Here is a 17,458-nt window from a genome sequence, read left to right as displayed (position 1 = left end):
TTGGAAAGCTGAGGCAGGGGAATTACAAGTTCTAGGCCAGCCTCAGCAACTTAGCAAGACCCTGTCTCAAAAAATAAAAAGCACTGGGTAGAGTACCCATAGGTTCAATCCTCAGTATCAAAAAAACACAAAAACTTCAAGTAGAAAAAAAAAAGAAACTGCCCCGTTGTTTTTCTCTGGTGGTTTTGATGAACAGATTTTTTTTTTTTTTCCAATGAAGTCCAGTTTATCATGTTTCTGTTGTCCGGGTTAGTGCTTTTAATCAAAATCTGAAAATACCTGATTAAATATACTTGACAATTTAATTGCTAGAGAGTGTCTTTTGGAGTGACAATATTTATTCTTGGCCTTCCCCCAGGGGATTCTGGGAGTATTTGTACTGTGGAGGAAACACAGGGTCTGGGGACTGGATGGAATGTACCATAGAAAGTTCAATGGTCACAGAACACACGTACACACACACACACACACATCCCACACACACACACTACATCTACAGCCACAGCCCCCAAAATAATCAGCAACACCTGGATAGTGCGCCCTCGCCCTCGAAGCCTGTAGAACTCTACAAGGTGATCTACACGGAGGTGGGAAAGGCCAGGTGGATCCGGATGGAGCTGGGTGCAAAACTATCACCTAGGGTGGGGGACAGGAGTCGAGGAGCAAGGGGGGGGGGTGTTGGGAGACATGCAACACAGGCACATACCCAGCAGTGAGGCCATCCAGTCTCCTGTCTAGAGCGAGGCAGTGGTGCTTGTCTCCTGGAGCATGCACGCAGCAGCCCCCAGCCCCAGTGTGTCCATTTATCCACCCCAATGTCCAGGGTGCCCCTCAGCAGGGCAGGCAGGTAGTTACCTCCAGGGGTTCACATCACTGACTCCTTCTCACAGGTGGCAGCATCCCTAGGGGGGCCCTGATACTGTTTGAGGAGGGGGTTCCCTTCCTCAATGGCAGCTGGCAGTGGATTCGGGGGCACCTCACTCTTAAACTGGACCAACTTGGGCTCCATGCTCTGTATCTTCGTTCGGTCCACATAACTCTGGAGGAGTCCTGCCCCAAAAGCATCACCTTCCACATTGAGGATGGTACAGGACCGGTCCCTAAAAGGTAGAAGTGATAGAGAAGTCAGAGGGAAGAGAGGAGAGGCCAGGCGCCAAGGCCCAAGCTGCCTGCCTCCCCCGCTGGGATCTTCCAGTTCCCCAGCGCCATCTTCCTTCACCCTGCCCCTCCCAGAGCTCATGTTCCCATCTTCTAGGATCCAAGTATGTCCTCCTCCTAAAACCTCAAAGATCTCTTCATCTAACCTCCAGGAGTCCCATACCTCCGCTGGGTCTCCTGGAATCCCAAAGTGTCCATCATATTTTTCTGCCTCTAATCCCCAAAAATCTCTCCCATCTGCCTCTGACCAATCCGTTTTTTTTTTTTTTTTTTTTTTTAGTTGTTGATGGACCTTTATTTTAGACATTCATTTATTGGTGGTGCTGAGAATTGAACCCAGTGCCTCACACATACTAGCAAGCGCTCTACCACTGAGCCACAACCCCAGCCCCCCAAACAATCCTTTTTTTCCCCCAACACTCAATTTGTTCCTTCCAAAACCTCAAATATCATTCCTCCCTCACTCAGAGGCCCCCAAAGACTCCCCCACTCCATAAGACTGAAATTTCTGTTCAGGCCTTTCTCCTCCCTAAAATCCCTAAGGATCTTTTTCCTTCATTTTTATGCTTTTTGTATTTGTCATTTGAGAAAATTGAGATATAATTCACCTACGGTGAGATTTGCACTTTAAAGTGTATAGTTTGGTGATTTTTAGTAAATTCAGAATTGTGCACCATCATCACAGTGTAATTCTGGATTATTTAATCGCCTCAAGAAGAAACCACTGGGGGCTGGGGCTCTAGCTCAGTTGGGAGAGTGCATGCAAGTCAAGCACTCCACCATCTGAGCTACATCCCCAGTCCTTCCCCTTGCTTGCTGTTGTGAATCACGCTGCCAGTTTTTGTGAGAACCTAAGTTTTCAATACCCTTGGGTATATATCTAGGAGTGGCATTCCTGAGTCACATAGTAACTCAAATGTAACTTTTTTGGGGGGGAGGTACCAGGGATTGAACCCAGGGCACTTAACCACTGAGCCACATTCCCAGCCCTTTTTTATATTTTCTTTAGAGACAGGGTCTCCCTGAGTTGCTAAGTGCTTTGCTAAGTTGTTGAGGCTGCCTTTGAACTCCAGATTCTACTGCCTCAGCCTCCTGAATCTCTGGGATTACAGGCCAACCACTGCACCCAGCTCATATGTAACTCTTGAAACCAAACTGGTTTCCAATCTTTACACTCAATAGCTTCATCATGACAGTGAATAATTAATAGAATTTACCACTTACGAGGAGAGGTTTGAATGGGAAGTATGTGAATTAAGTCATCGAATCCCTAACAAGAGTCTCTTCTCACCATTTTACAGATAGAAAGCAGCCCAGCCTAAATGCAGTTTCTACTAACCTCTCTAGTTCACCACCTTTTGAGGTTCCTCTTAGAACCTCAAAGGTGCCAACCTTCCCTGACTGGAAGGCTCAAGATCCCACCCCTTCCCTCCGAAACTCCTTCCTGTCTCTCCTCTTCTGCCCAGAAGCATTCACAGACATTTTCGCCCATCCCCTTTTCCAGGGGCCCCCCTAAATCCCCCAAGCCTCAAACCCACACTCACACTAGCCAATCCACAGCCAGGATCAAGGAGATTTCCCTGACAGGGAGACTGATTGCTTCGAGGATGATGGCCAGAGTGAGGATACCGCCTGCAGGGATGCCCGCTGCCCCTACGCTGGACGCGGTGGCCATGATCCTGGGGGAGAAGGAGGAGAGGCGGTGAGGTAGACGCCTCTGCAATGTGAGGAGATGGGGTCCGGTGGGCCCAGGGGTCCCAGCCACAGCCACCCGGCACTCACAGGATGATGATGATATCCACGAAGTTCAGGGATCGCCCGTTGAGCTGGGCAATGAACACAGTAGCCACGCACTGGAAGAGCGCCGCCCCGTCCATGTTGACCGTGGCGCCGATGGGCAGGATGAAGCGGCTAATGTGCTTGGCCACGCCGTTCTTCTCCTCCACGCACTTCATCATGAGGGGCAGCGTGGCGGAGCTGCAGGGGAATGCGGGGCAGTGAGCTCACCTGCAAGGTCCAGGCCACGCCCACTCCTAGATGAAGTCCCGCCTGCTCCCAGGTGAGGCCACGCCCACTATCCTACCTCTCCCACTACGCCAGCTCAGCCTGCCCTTCTCTTCCTACCATCCCACAAGGCGCTAGGGATCCCACAAAATGCCACAATTCCAAAATGTATGCCCACCCCATGCCCCACTACATAAAATCCCTCACCTGGAGGAGGTCCCAAAAGCCGTGGCTAACGGTGCCATGATGCCCCACAGGAAGCGGTAGGGGTTTTTTCGGGTGAAGAGGAAGTAGATGAGGGGCAACACCAGGATTCCATGAATGGCGTGACCCAGCAGGCAGCACAGGATGTACTTGCCGAGGCTGATGAAGAACTTCCCCACATCCTGCATCTTCGCAATCTGGCTGGCCACAAGGAACAGGATGCCCACAGGAGCATACCTAACACCCAAGAGATAGATCACTGCTGCTCACATGTTCACAAGGGCCAGGCATGGTGGTCAGCACCCTGCCTGACCCCATTTCCCAGCTTCCCCCAAGGTCAGGAGGAGCCCACAGCAATGTGCACTGAGGTTTGGACACCACTCCCAGGCCTGGCCCCTGGAAGCTTCTGTTGCCTCCTCCAGGCACTTTTCCTTGAAGGCAGGTAAGCCAGGAGATAAAAGCCTTCCTGTTCCATCACTGCTTGGAGGAGTATCCCCAGATTTGAACTTAACACATGAGTGGGGAAAAAAAAAAAAAAAAACATCTATCATGCCTGACTCATTTGTTTTCTAGGCTTGCTTATTACAGCAGCTGGCAAACCTTGAATCAATATTCTCAGCACATCATGAAAAACCAAAAGGTCATGGTTCAGGTCTTAGTAACTCCAGGGTATGAGGCGTTTACGATGCACTGAGCCCTTGATCATGACCGAATCTTCACCATAGCCCACACAAGAGCTCCTATTATAAATGAGTCTCTTACAGCTATTAGAGAATCAAACACTGACCAGCTCTATAAAACTGGTCCCCAAATGCTACCAATGGAACTGCTGGGTGAAATGAGATGCCAACTGAAAGGAGCTGAAGGCTTTCAAGTCACTGACATACTTCTGATGGGACTGCTGTCACCCTCTCCTGCAGGAAATATCCCAAAGGGTGTGTGCCTCCTGCAGGCCTCCCGAGGTCACCTCCCTGACGGTCTGACTGCTGTGGCTTGTGTTAGTTGTCTCCCCAGCCTCCTCTTCATCCCAGCCACCTGTGCAGCTAGGTGTGGCCAGGTGCCCGAGTCCAGCCAGTGGCACATGCCCGGCAGTTAAACAACACAGTGCGAAATAAAATGTTTGCTGTTGCCATTTACAATGCAGGTTTTTATTCATAGATGGACACAATATCTTTTTGTTTTAAATTATACTTTGGACCTTTATTTTAAGTTATTTGTATGCGGTGCTGAGAATCAAACCCAGTGCTTCACTCACGTTAGGCAAGCGCTCTACCACTGAGCCACCACCCCAGCCCTTGTTTATTTATTTTTATGTGGTGCTCAGGATCGAACCCAGTGCCTCACATGTGCGAGGCAAGCACTCTGCCACTAAGCCACAACTCCAGCCCTCGTCCCATGAACTTTATGTGTAGGAGCTCATTTGTGCCCTTGGAGGCTGGTATCATTTGCCCTATCACCCCAATGAGGAAACCGAGGCACCGAGGGGCTAAGTAACTTAGGGTAGGACTTGCAGCTGAAACAGCAGAGCCCTGCTCTTGGCCATACCACCACCTAGCCTCCCAGCATAGTTCTTGAGTCAATCAAGACACATTTAATCCATGTTGTGAGCACATGGCAGGCAAGGGATACAGGGAAGGTATTGGAATGGGAGGGGGGGGGTTGTTTAAAAAAAAAAAAAAAGCAAAGATCCTGTCCCCCTCCTAATCCTGATCTTTTAGATCCAGAGAAGATTCTAAGAATCAGTGTGAGACTGTTATGGGCCAGACTATATAAGAGCAACGAACAAATAGACTCCATTTTACCCTGATACTCCATGTCATGTAAGAAATGCTTCTCCCATGGGAACACCCAGCTCTGTACCTGTCAATAGTTGCTTAGCATAGCATGTTTGGCAACACAAAAGCAATTCTTATACAATGTAAAATTGTTTTCTCCTTGGTTCCAATGTTTTTTGGACAATGTATCCTGTTAGAGATTGATTGTCTGGACATTAGTAACCATTCTCTAACTTGTACTCAACTAAAGTCATTTTGACCCACTTCCCTTATGCTGGCTTGCTGCTATGCCAACCTGGAAAGTCCCATGGGAAATACCAAGGTACCCATTGCATTGTCTCGCCAACTGCTCAGTTCAGCTCTGTACCCCTCTTGCTTGCAGCTACCTCAAGACGGATGTGGTTTCTGCAGTTTTTGCCTTTAAAGACCCTGAAATGCTCTGGCTGGAGGCTGTTCCGTGCAGAGACAGTTATGGGTCCTGCAAAGAGCAGTTGCGGCTGGCTAAATAAAGACTCTCCAATTCGGACAAAATAGACTTGGTATGTTTTCTGAGCAGTCTGCCCCATAATAACACCACCGAGAGAAGTGGGGAGCCACAGGCCTCTGCACGTGGTTGTTTTGCTCATTGTCTGGGGTCATTTAACAAATCATAATGACAATAACCACAGTTAACATTAAGTGGGGGCTGGGGTTGTGGCTCAGTGGTACAGCACTTGTTTCGCATTCATGTGAAAGGCACTGGGTTCCATTCCCAGCACTGCATATATTAAAAAAAAAAAAAAAGAATAAAATAAGGATCCATCAACAACTTAAAAAAAATTAAAAAGAAAAAAACATTAAATGAATGTTCACTAAGTAGCAGGTGCTTAAAGCATTTTTTCTTTCTTTCTTTTCTTTTTTTTTTTTTTTTTTTTTTGGGTAGTGGGGATTGAACCCAGGGTATTGTGCATGCAAGGCGAGCACTCTACCAACTGAGCTATATCCCCAGCCCCTTAAAGCACACTTTTTAAAAACATTTTTTTTTTCTTTTTTGCAATGCTGGGGATCAAACCCAGGGAGGACCTGGCACATGGCTGGCAAACACTGCACTGCTGAACCACACCCCCACCCTAAAGCAAGCTCTTTACCTGAGTGACTCACTGAATCTTTATGAGCACCCTAGGAAGTAGCTTATTAATTCAAAGGAATTGAAGGAGCCTAATGGGAAGGAGGTCGAGGGCATGAACATCCTGGGCCTGGTGATGTTTGCCATCATCTTTGGTGGGGAATCATATAATTGCAATTTCTGAAATTGAGGTGCATTAGCTAAGTGGCAGCCTCAGCTTTGTTGTCCTTTGTCACCTTCCACAAAAATGGAGAAAGTGCCAGCATCAGAGTCTTAGGACTTATGGAATACACCATGGTTGCCATTCTATACATGAGGAATCTGAGGCTCAGAAAGCTATTTTCTAGAAAGCTATTTGCCTGAAGTCTCACAGCCAGGGAATGAATGATCGATGCTGGATTCGAATGCAAGCCGTCTCGTCTCCAGGGAGGGTGCAGAGGGTCCCCCACCACACACATGGTGGTGCTTGGCCCTTCTCCTTCCACTTACCACATGATCCAGGAGACCAGCACCATGGTGGCATCATTGAAGGAGTTGAAGAAGTGGATGAGCAGCTCCCCCTCAGGGCCTAGCTTCCGCAGGACTCCACCAAAGATGATGGAAAACACCACCAGGCCCAGGATGTTCATGCCCTCGATCTCCTTCCCATTAGGCTCCTTCAAAAGGAAGAGATGGGGGGCGGGAACTCAGCCACCTGCCGGGTCACCAGAGGCTGCTCTGGGCCCTCCTGAAACCCAGCAGAGGCAAGTACAGGCCCAGGGGAAAGAGACCTGTCCCCAGGGGTCACCCAGAGTGAACAGGGTTGGAATGGGGGAGCCCAGGGGAGAGCCTAGAGAAGGGGGTGCAGCTTGGAGAATGACCAGCATCAGGGAGAGCTGCCCAGGGGAAGGGGGATCTGAGCTGAGACTGGAGGGGAGGAGGGGTGCACCAGGTAGAGGGGCTGTAGAATATTCTAGAGAAAGGAAATAATGTGCAATAGCCTTGAAATGAAAGCTGGCGGCTGGAGGAGAATGAGCTGGACAGAGGGAGTCACAAGATGGGGCTGAGGGAGGGTCAGCATGAAAGGAAAGTGACCACAACACTCGGAGCAACTAAAAGATCTTTATTGCAGCAGTGCAACAAAGAGAAAAGAAAGAAGGAAAGAGAGAGAGAGAGAGAGGAAGCGTATGCAGGAGAGAGAGAAAGCAAGAGAAATAGCAAGGGAGGGGGAGCGAGAGAGAGGGGGGGGGGGCCTGGCAGGAGGGAGTTTTTATAGCCCAAATCTAATGGGGCCTCTGGGTCTGCAAGCTGCCTTGTTGGCCCAAGTGGGGGTTAAGTGTTCAGCCTTGAGCAGGGTTGAATGTTCAGACTTGAGGCAAACAGGTGATAAAGGACCAGATAGAGGGGGTTTTGAGTGCGTGGGCTATCTTGCAGCCAACATCTGTTCAGCCTGCCCTGCAGACAACACAGTTCAGCCTGCTCTGCACCCAACATTCCTCCCTTTTTGTTTTTCTAAGTGACAGGCTACTTCCTGCTTAATGGTGGGCGGCGTTAGACCTAGAAGGGGAAGTGGAGGAATGTTCAGGGGACAGGTCTGAGAACACCAGGGCAGCCAGAAATAACACTCAGTGGCTACAGACAACTACTGTGGTAGGGGTAAAGTCCATAAAAGTTCCTTGAAGCCACAAGTCCTCGATGGCATCAAACCAGTCCTGGATGGAGGAGATTCTTGGTATCAGCCACTGGTCCTGTAGCAGGGACTCTAGGAAGTATTGGAGGTGGCTTTGTTGAATCCAGTAATGTTAAGGGTGACAGACCGATTACAGCCAGTGGAAGGGCAATTGCCTTGACCCATAAACTGAGAGTGGGTGGTGTCATGTCACATTGATGTAGAAGCAGTATCTGTGGTTTGAGATAAAAACTTGAGAGAGAATAATGATTAGTAAAAGAAGAAGAGGGTTGACGAGAAATTTTGAGTTTGGTGGGCATGGTGGAAGTCCAGGACTGGACATTTGGAACAAGTGCCTTTTTAAGGTGGGAGACATGGTGGTACCAGGGGGAGTTTAGGTTTGATGCTTCCTTGTGGGGATACTGTAGAGCAGACAGAATAAGCAGAGTGGATGTGCTGGAGAGTAGTTCTCATTCCTAGGAAGTGAAAGAGGGGTTGTGAAAATTGGAAAAAGGGTTAGAGAGGGTTTTAGATGGGCACAGAGTCTCTGGAGCCAGAGGAGTTGGTCATGAGTCGTAGGTGTCCATCTTGGGCATCAGGGCTGGTAGTCTTAAAGAAGTAGTTGATTGACCACCTTGTTGGTGAATTTGTGTATCTGATCTTGCATGAACTTCTGTAGGCAATTTAATAGACATGGTCCTATTAGGAGAAACATAGAGAGGACTAATAGGGGTCCTGTGAGGGGGAGGAGCCAAGGCCATACTTAACTGAACATTCCCCATGGAGCCTGTTGGCTTAGTTGCTGTCTCCTCTTTTCTAGCTGTTCCTGTCCTTTATTACTCCCAGGAATGACTGTGTTTTGGCTTAACTGTTTTTGGTAGGTGTTTAAGATCAAGTTGGTCAAAATTGACTTTGTTTCTATCTATTGTTAAGAGTCAGCCGAGTTCCCATAGGGGTCGCTCATGGGGGAACTTGAGAGCAGCTTCTTAGTTCTGCTAGTGCCACTTGCGCTAGGATGGGTCCAGGTCTTGCTTGACCATGTGGCTTCCCTTGGAAGCATCAGGGATGTCTCCTGTCTCCAATGACCCTCCTATTCACAGCAAATGCACTGATTGGCTTTTCATTCTCCAGTGGTCTCATTAATCTCCCTGATCAGGAGGTTATGTGGCCCAGAGTTGCAAAGCTCTTTAGAGAAATTTCCTGTTCCCTGGATTCAGACTGACTCAGAGGGCCAGAGCCAAATATTGGTTTTCTTGGCCATTTTAATTTAACTTTAAGTCTTGATCATAAACATCCAGCAAAGTCAGTTTCACCCTAAATTAAGAGTATTGGGCTTTAGCTAAAGTCTGGCCTACTTTGGAGTCATTCTGACATGTAGTAAGATGGGAAGCACAGCCTTATCTCAGGTAAGGCTAAGATTTATAAATCTTAGGTAAAGTGTTCTACTATAGAACTGATCTTTGTTTTTAAATATCATTTTATAAAGTTTATATATGTTGTTGCTTGATGTCACATGAATACTAGGTAATACAGTATATTACATTTAAATTGTACCCAGTGTATAGAACTTTATATTAATCTTACTGATAACAGGTCCAGTTATAAAACATTAAATGATATAAATAAATCTCCAATATGTTATTTTTATAAGCCTAAAATAACCATGCAACCTTTTGGAGAACAACAGCTTGATATAATTTTTTTTTAAAGCTTCTATCTTAATGACATATACCCGAAAAATATGAACACATTTAATATACAAAGAAGAGTAATAGTACCACAATTATTATTGATGTTTTTATATTAATCAAGTTTAGCTTTTAAAGAAATAACGTATTACAATATTGCAAAATAATAGTTGTTGTTTAACCATAGTTGTATATACAGACCTTCTTTAGCACTTACTTAAACCCTCTTATTTACTTAATAGACTCTCTTATCCAGAAACACATTTTCCTTCTATTAAATCCATACCTAGAACCTTCTAATTTCTCTTTCCTATCTTTTTTTTTTTACATTTTAAGTTAATTTACATTAACTCTTTCTTTTTTTACATTTTTAAATAATCCTTGTAAATTTCTGAATTTAGGCAAATTATTCCATTTTAATAAGAGATATTTTGTTATTTGCAGCACACAATTAATCACATCTGTTGACCATTTCATGAAAACATGAACAATGTTTAAGTATATAGAATTATACTGTTGTAGGGACGGACAAGGCAAGGCACCTAAGATAGTACTAAAGATAGGGAAACAGTTTTATTTGGTTGCAACCGGATTCAGAGGGCACTGCTTCTGTTGTAATCAATTAATCCCCTGAACCCCAAGTTTAGGTTGTTTCAGAATTTTGTACCCAACATGTAAGGGAAGGGCCTCAGAAGTTCACAGTCTGCAGAAGTTCACAAAAAGCAGTCCCCCCCCCCCCCCCCCCCCCCCCCCCCCCCCCCCCCCCCCCCCCCCGGCAAGTTAACCCTTCAAGGACACTTGGGAGGGGGAGAGCTTTTTCTTCCCTTTCTCTCCTCTTCCCCCCACCCTCCCCACCCTTGCCAGCTGTTACCATGGAGCCCAGTTGGTAACTTCCTTATCTTAGACATGTAGCCTTCTCTGTGAAGCCCCAGCTCAAGGCCAGAGGCCTTGTTTTACATATTTTGTGAAAAACTAGTAAGGGGGTGTCCAGCTTTTCGAGTGCTGATTTTTCCAGCCAGTGACCAAGTAAAACAGGGCAACAGGAAAATAGGAAGTTTATCTACATTGAACTTTTTGTACAGATTCTTTTGCTGAAAGTCCTAAAGTCAGCCATGGTGAAGATTTCTGGAGAAGGTCAGTTAAGCCTTTTCTGTGGGCCTGGGTAAGGAGGGGAAGACGGGAAGGCGGGGCTGAGAGCAGCTGTGGATCTGAGAATGAGGAAGGAGTGATGTAAAAGAATAGGATTTTCCCTAGCAAGGAACACTTGAGCAGCAGAACAGGTAGAGCAGAGGGGAGGATGGGAGTGAATATCCCAAAAAGGCTGTAAGGGACAATTCTTAGTAACCTGTTTTCAGTGATGACAAAGCAACTTTAAAGGCCATTTTCACCAGATCTCTGATAGGGGTCCAAGGGCTCTCCTCAGCTTGTTTGAGCTTTGGGTTAGTTGGTAAGAGGACCTGGTGGCACCTGGTGTGGGCGCTGACAGAAGAAGAGAGGAGTGAGTGGGTAGAGGGATTCCTTCAGTACCTGCTACCTCAAGAAAGAGGCAATGGTTTGAGGAAAGGCAGTTGTTTAGTTTTTGATCTAGTGAGTGGAGAGGAGAAGTCAGGTTGTTCAGGTGGGGGAGACAGTGGAGGGGCTGGGGCAGAAGGTTGAGGGTGAGGACCTATTTGAGCCGGGCGATAGGGTGGAAATTCATCAGTAGGGTCAAAAGTAGTGGATGAGTCCGGAGGAGGAGAAGATTGGGGATCAGTGGTTGTGGGTGTTGGTTTGCAAGCTAGAAGAATTTGCAGAGGTCTGCAAAAGGTGCAGAGAGCACAAGCAAGAAGAAAGCTTTGATATAGCAGCTTTTTACCCATTTTTTCGAATGCCCACAGTAATTGTAGAGATCCCTTAGAATGGAGGGATCCAGGGACCCAAAAGGAGGGCCATCTGCTTTGGTTGTCTAAGGGATAAGTGGGCCAGGCCTGGGTGCTATATTTGATCAATTTTGGGGGTTTGATGTCTGGTGTCAAGGAGAGGACTTTGAGGTTATCCAAGAGGCATTGTAGGGGAGAGTCGACCGGCAGAGAGGACACATTACCCATGTTGCAAAGTAGTATAAGGAGGAGGGAAGGGGACGCAAACAGTTTAGAGGAGAAGGAAGGGGACGCAACCGTAGTATAAGAGAAAAGGAGGAAACTGATTTATTGGCAAAAGGGGCGTCCCCGCTAGAGCCAAAAATCAGGAGTGCCTTAGTGGCAGGTTCGAGCTACAGAGATTGGTCGTCACCGAATCCTGACAGTCGAAGCTCTCGTCCTGGACAGAGCCGGAGCCGGGGGAAACCTTGGCCAAGGCTTTTCGGGACCCCTCCTGGAGAGGCCGGATACTCCCAGGGCTGGAAAGAGGGGAAAGAGAGAGACAGGGGAAGAGAGAGGAAGGGGAGGGTAAGCGTCTGAGGACTAGGACTTTAGGAGAGCCACCAAGATGGTGAAGGTCTGGGTGGACTGTGATGTTCAGTTCTCTGTTATGTGTCCCTGGAGGTTACAGAGTCCTTCCAGGGAGACCTATAAAGCCTATGCTGGGAAACTACCAGCTGGGAAGGGAAGGGAATAATTTTGAACCCAGGAGTCTATTCTGCCCAAGGAAGGAGTCCCTGAGGGCCACTGTAGCCTTAAAGGCTGTGGTGGGGTGTTTTCCTCCCCGCAGGTGGGCAAAGAGGTTTGCCGGACCATCAACGGCCAAATCCTCCTGACACCACCATTGGGTTTAGGACTCCAGGAAGGGGAAACTCACCAATTGAAGGTCGGTGGTGGATGGAGTTCTGGCAGTCGAGAAAATGGGTTCAAGCCATCCAGTGAGTGGCACTTCCGAAGGAAGAGGGACCCAAAAGTGGGGTTTAACCCTCTCCCGGGTTTCGGCACCAATGAAAGGAAAGTGACCACAACACTCGGAGCAACCAAAAGATCTTTATTGCAGCAGTGCAACAAAGAGAAAAGAAAGGAGAGAGAGAGAGAGGAAGCGCACGCAGGAGAGAGACAGAGAAAGCAAGAGAGATAGCAAGAGAGAGGGAGCAAGAGAGAGAGACAGCAAGAGAGAGGGGGGCCTGGCAGGAGGGAGTTTTTATAGCCCAAATCTAATGGGGCCTCTGGGTCTGCAAGCTGCCTTGTTGGCCCAAGGGGGGGTTAAGTGTTCAGCCTTGAGCAGGGTTGAATGTTCAGACTTGAGGCAAACAGGTGATAAAGGACCAGATAGAGGGGGTTTTGAGTGCATGGGCTATCTTGCAGCCAACATCTGTTCAGCCTGCCCTGCAGACAACACAGTTCAGCCTGCTCTGCACCCAACACAGCAGGGGTCCTGTCTGATGGGGACCCCTGCCCTGTGGCAAGAAGTCGGGGCTCTCTTCTGAGGGCTTGGGGGGGGCTTGGGGCAGTGGAAAAGGAGGGTCAGACCTGCACTGTGGAAAGACCCCTTTGGCTGCAAGTTGGAGGATGGGTGAGAGGGACAGGTGGGATTGGGGGGGAGCCTGGACTAGGGCAGGGTCACAGGGGGCGGGAAGAAAGGACAAAGTGGAGACATCTAGAAGGCAGAGAAAATGGAAACTGGGAAAGGATTGCAGAATTTAAATCTAATCCCACACCAAACTGCTAGAAGACCCAGAGGGTCAACAAAGACTGGCAGAAGCCCAAGTGGCCTGCCAGAGCCCACCCAGCCCTGCTCTCTCACCTTCACCAGGGTTCCGTTGATCTCGATCAGTTGGTAGGAGGTAGAGTACTGCAGTGGGGATGGGAAGAATCAGTGTCCACTGTCATGGAGGCCCCCATCCCGTGCTGGGACCAACAAAGCTCAAAATCTGCGCTAAGCACCACCTGCCAGCAACCCCAGCCACCCTACTGAGGAAGGACTTCTTTTTTGGGGGGTTGGTTCCTGGGGATTGAACCCGGGGTGCTTTACCATTGAACCACATCCCTACTCCTTTTTGAGACAGGAACTCACTAAGTTGCCCAGGCTGGCCTCAACTTGTGATCCTCCTGATTCAGCCTCCCAAGCAGCTGGGATTATAGGCATTTGCCACCACACCTGGTCCATAATCTTTTTTTTTTTTAATTGGGAAGGGCACAGATGAGCTTCAGTGGCTACCCAAGAACCCTCTGACATCACATGTCACATGTGGCCACTTGTGTTTTCCCAGGGATGGCCCAAAATCAGATGGAATGGGCTCTGACTAGCTGCCTCCCTCCCTGCCCACCCCATCCCTCCAGACACCCTGAGAACTCACAGAGCGAAAGGTCGCAGACACCAGGTTGGAGGGAAAGATATTTCTGCAGAAATAGACAAACAGGGGGTTATTAGATACTGTCATGGGGAGGAGAGGGAGTATCAGGGGAGCTGGCTGGGCCTCTTCGAGGGGTGAGGGCAAATTAGGCCCCATTAGGACCCTCCCTCCTTCAGTTAGGTTTTGGCTGGGCAGTGGGACCTGGCCTGTACACCTTTACAGGGTGTGGGATTCTGAGCTGGCCCCCTGTCATTCCAAGCCCAAGGGATTGTGGGTTGGAAATAAAGAACGCTGGGCTCCCCAGGCAAGCCAGGGCAGGGTCACCCTGAGCCTTAGCCCCACCCCAGGCAGCAGACCTCATACCCTCTATGTCTTGCATCAGCTACTTCCTGGAGGGATGAGAAAAGGACTGGTTCCTAGGGGGAGGGGTCAGCTGGGGGGTGGGAGGAGGTGGGAAGGATCTGAGCAGATTGGAAAGCAGCAGAGAGGCCCAGAGAGTGTGACAAGGGACGGCCACTCATGTATGTCTGCCATGAGGTGGAAAGAGCAGCCAATCCACCCACGTCACCTCCCATATGCCCAGCACCGCAGTTAGCACTTTACACAAACTGACCCGGATGGACAGGCGTTCCGGTATGGCCACGTACCCAGGAGGGGGGTGCAGGTTAAGACCGGCTGGATGGGCGTGTCAGTGGATGGCCAGGCTGTGTGCCACAGTGGAATATGAATATGCATGTGCAGTCACAGAGGTCTGTATGTGTGTACTGTCCTCTTGAGCATGGGTGCAGGCGTTCATTAGTGTGCTCACTGGAGTAACTGAATGGGACCATTAAAGGCATGTGTGTTAAGCTGGTGGAAGGCCATGTGTCTGTTTCCGAGTGTCTATGTCCAGCTGTGTGGGTCAGCTGGCTGGTTACAGGCCACGTAACTGAAATGTTCCAGTTAAGTCTTGGAACTGAAGACCAAGTGGGAATTACAGCTGTTTTGAAACTGTTATGGGGAGTTCATAAACAGCCTGGGGGTGGGTGTGCCTGCCTGCAGCTCAGGGCTGGGCCAGGGCCCAGCTAATCTCACTCAGCCAGGAGCTGTTACCCACCCCTACGGGGACACCAAGCCTGGCAAGTGTCCCACTTCAGCCAGCACAGATGTCTCAGAGGTGGAGGGATACCCTATGACTCAGTGTTTCCACACCCCGCCCCCCACACACACACACTCACACTTCCAGGAAGTCCCCAATCTGGAGACACTGAATCAGAGGCCATAAAGGCCAGGACCATGTGGCCCCCAGTCTGCACCCTTCAGAAGCCATAACAGTGGAGGGCAGAGGAAAAGAATCTGTTCCCCTTTCTAAATGGATCCACTTTGGGGAGGCCCACTGCAGGAAGAGGGGGGCAGACAGAGGAGTCAGTGGGAGGGAAAGGTGGGGGTGGCAGGTGGGAGGGTGGCCAGGGCTGATGTGGAAGACAGAAAGAGGAAGTGGCCAGGCCCCAGCTAAACTGGGAAGGGAAGGGGCTGAGAAAAGAAATGCGGCAGTGTCCAGGTGACCCATGGTGTGGGCAGCTATGGGGCTGGAAAGTAAAATTCCTTGGATTCCCTCAAGTTCTCCAGGGGTTCATTACACAGGAATCCCAAGGCTGCTGCCCCGGCTTCCAATTTTTTTTTTTTTTTTTTTTAATAAGGAAGCTTGAAAAGTCGTATATGATTCACACCAACGGGCTGCACATCCAGGTCATTGGGAGGGAATCTCGGGCAGCCAAGGGGGCCCTAAGATGGTGCTTCTGGTCAAGATTCCATATCCAATTGGGGATGTCCTCAGGGTCCCTTTTCCTCACGGGGTCCCTTTCCCTCTGGGCAGACCCTATGTCCAAGCCCCTGAGCATTTCTCTTCCTCTTCCCTCTTTAAGACTTTTTTTGCCTATCTCCCTCTTATGGAGTCCCTCTGAGCCCAAGTTCCTAAATTTAGAAAACCCCTTCCCCGGTAGTCAGTCCTCACTTTCCCAAGGGACCAGAGCTCCCTCCACCATCCCATCCCATTTTCCCAAGGCTCTAGAGAGGATGTCTCGCTCTAGAGGGCCCAAAGCCCTCTTCTGCCCACGTGGCCACTTCCACCATGCCTACCACCGCGGGCGGAACCTGACCTCGCAAGATCCAGGAACGAATCCAGCACCTCCTTGCTGGGGATCTCTTCCCCAGAGCCGGTGACCCCTTCGAAAGAGGAGTTGATGGCCGCAAAAGCGGCGCCGGGTTGCAGCGTCAAAGCCAAGCCCACGCCGAGAGCAGACGCGAGCAGGGTGGTGACCAGGAAAAAGAGCAGCGCCCAGGCGCCCAGGCGGCCAAGCGCGCTCGGGTCCAGGCTGGCAGCGCCACTGATCAGGCTGCACACTACCAGCGGCAAAATGATCATCTTCAGCAGGCGCAGTAATAGCTCGCCAGGGAAGTTGAAGACGGTCCAGAACTGTGGGCTCAGCGCGCCTGCCCTCGAAACCCCCAGCCCCAGCACCACGCCAATCGCCACGGCCACCACAGTCAGCAGCACCAGCAGATTGGCGCGAAGGCAACGGCGCACCTGGTTCCAAGAACCGCAGGAGCCACCTGAGGTCACGACTTGGTCCTCTCTGGGACCCAGCGCCTCTCCATCATTCGCGGCGGGCTCCGTGAACCCCTTGGGTTCGGTCTTAGGAGGATCTGCCACCATGGTGGGACGCACAGGGGTTCCTTTGTGCCTGGAAGCTGGGAGCGCTTGGGGCTCCTTCCCAGGACGCCGACCTTGGGACCGAGAGTCCTCTGCTCCTGGAAGCTGGAACTTTGGAGGGCTTCTTGGAGTTGTGAGTTTACAGAGCCGAGGTTCCTTGGCTCTGGGAAGCCGGTGTGCCTAAGTTCCTTGGGCTGGGCTCTGGGGCTCCTCTGCTCTTCCCCGTGGTGTCAGATGCCCGAAAGCTGGATGAAAGCGCCTGGGGTTCCTGGCTCTGCGCCTTGGAATACAGGAGTTTCTCAGCCTGGAACGTGGGGTCCGTGGCTCCGGGAGGTTGGGAGAGTGCCCAGGTGGCAGAGAGCTGCAGGAAACTAAGTCCAGGTGGCGTAGATCCGGGACGCCTGGTCCGGAGTCGCAGATCCCGCGTCTCTGGGTCCTGGAAACTGAGAGTTAGGGGACCCGAGTCTGGAGGCCACGAAGCGAAACTCCAGGAGGACGAAACGTAGGACTCCTGAGTGAGAGAGGAGAAATCCAGGCCCCTGGGTGCCCGAGGTGGCAGCTACCAACAGAGCGAGAAGTTTCCTAGGCGCGCAGCGAGGCTCTGAGCAGGGTTGGTGGAAGCTACCAGGCTTAAAGGTGGGGAGCGGAGTCTAAGAAGGTGGGACCGGCCCGCGCGCGGCGATTGGCTGCGGCTTGTTGGGCGCACTCTGAGAGCGAGGGGCGGGGCTGAGACCGAGAGGGGCCGGTCGCCCAAAGAAGGCTGCATCGCACGCCCTAAGGCAGGATGACCAGAAGTTCAAGGCCAGCCTCAGCATTTAGCGAGATTCCCTTCTCAAAAAATTATCATTATTTTTTTAAAAAAGTGGAGGGGGGATTCTGGGGGTGTAACTCTAACTCAGAAGTAGAGCAACCCCGCAGTAACGGGTGGA

The 17,458-nt window shown here is 50.1% G+C and overlaps 1 protein-coding gene across 9 annotated transcripts; it reads right to left on the bottom strand.

The window, feature by feature from the left end:
* Positions 1–316: 316 nt before the first annotated feature.
* Slc1a5 (solute carrier family 1 member 5) lies at positions 317–17,128 on the bottom strand. Of its 9 annotated transcripts, XM_027945724.3 has the most exons (9): positions 15,976–17,128; positions 13,841–13,883; positions 13,288–13,335; positions 6,736–6,902; positions 3,370–3,603; positions 2,941–3,135; positions 2,703–2,837; positions 856–1,100; positions 317–636 (listed from the first exon to the last, which is right to left on the bottom strand). In XM_027945724.3, the coding sequence occupies exons 1-8, from the start codon at positions 16,530–16,532 to the stop codon at positions 866–868; spliced, it is 1,614 nt and encodes a 537-aa protein (XP_027801525.1). In that variant the 5' UTR covers positions 16,533–17,128; the 3' UTR covers positions 317–636; positions 856–865. The 9 variants fall into 9 exon arrangements, with proteins under 9 accessions (XP_027801525.1, XP_027801524.1, XP_027801527.1 ...); XM_027945723.3 differs by having other exon boundaries at positions 317–1,100; XM_027945726.2 differs by lacking the exon at positions 15,976–17,128 and adding an exon at positions 14,485–14,506 and having other exon boundaries at positions 317–1,100.
* Between the last annotated feature and the right edge of the window lie 330 nt (positions 17,129–17,458).

This window comes from Marmota flaviventris, chromosome 18 (assembly GCF_047511675.1).
Source record: "Marmota flaviventris isolate mMarFla1 chromosome 18, mMarFla1.hap1, whole genome shotgun sequence".
NCBI lineage: Eukaryota > Metazoa > Chordata > Mammalia > Rodentia > Sciuridae > Marmota > Marmota flaviventris.
This window is presented reverse-complemented; position numbering and strand designations above follow the sequence as displayed.

Bases quoted from the DNA above. Each gene is read 5' to 3' on its own strand.
- Slc1a5 (XM_027945723.3), bottom strand. From the start codon at position 16,532: ATGGTGGCAGATCCTCCTAAGACCGAACCCAAGGGGTTCACGGAGCCC. The intron at 3,604-6,735 runs GTAAGTGGAAGG...CTTGGGTGTTAG, and splicing joins CTGGTCTCCTGGATCATGTG to GTATGCTCCTGTGGGCATCC. The intron at 3,136-3,369 runs GTGAGGGATTTT...ATTCCCCTGCAG, and splicing joins GCTTTTGGGACCTCCTCCAG to CTCCGCCACGCTGCCCCTCA.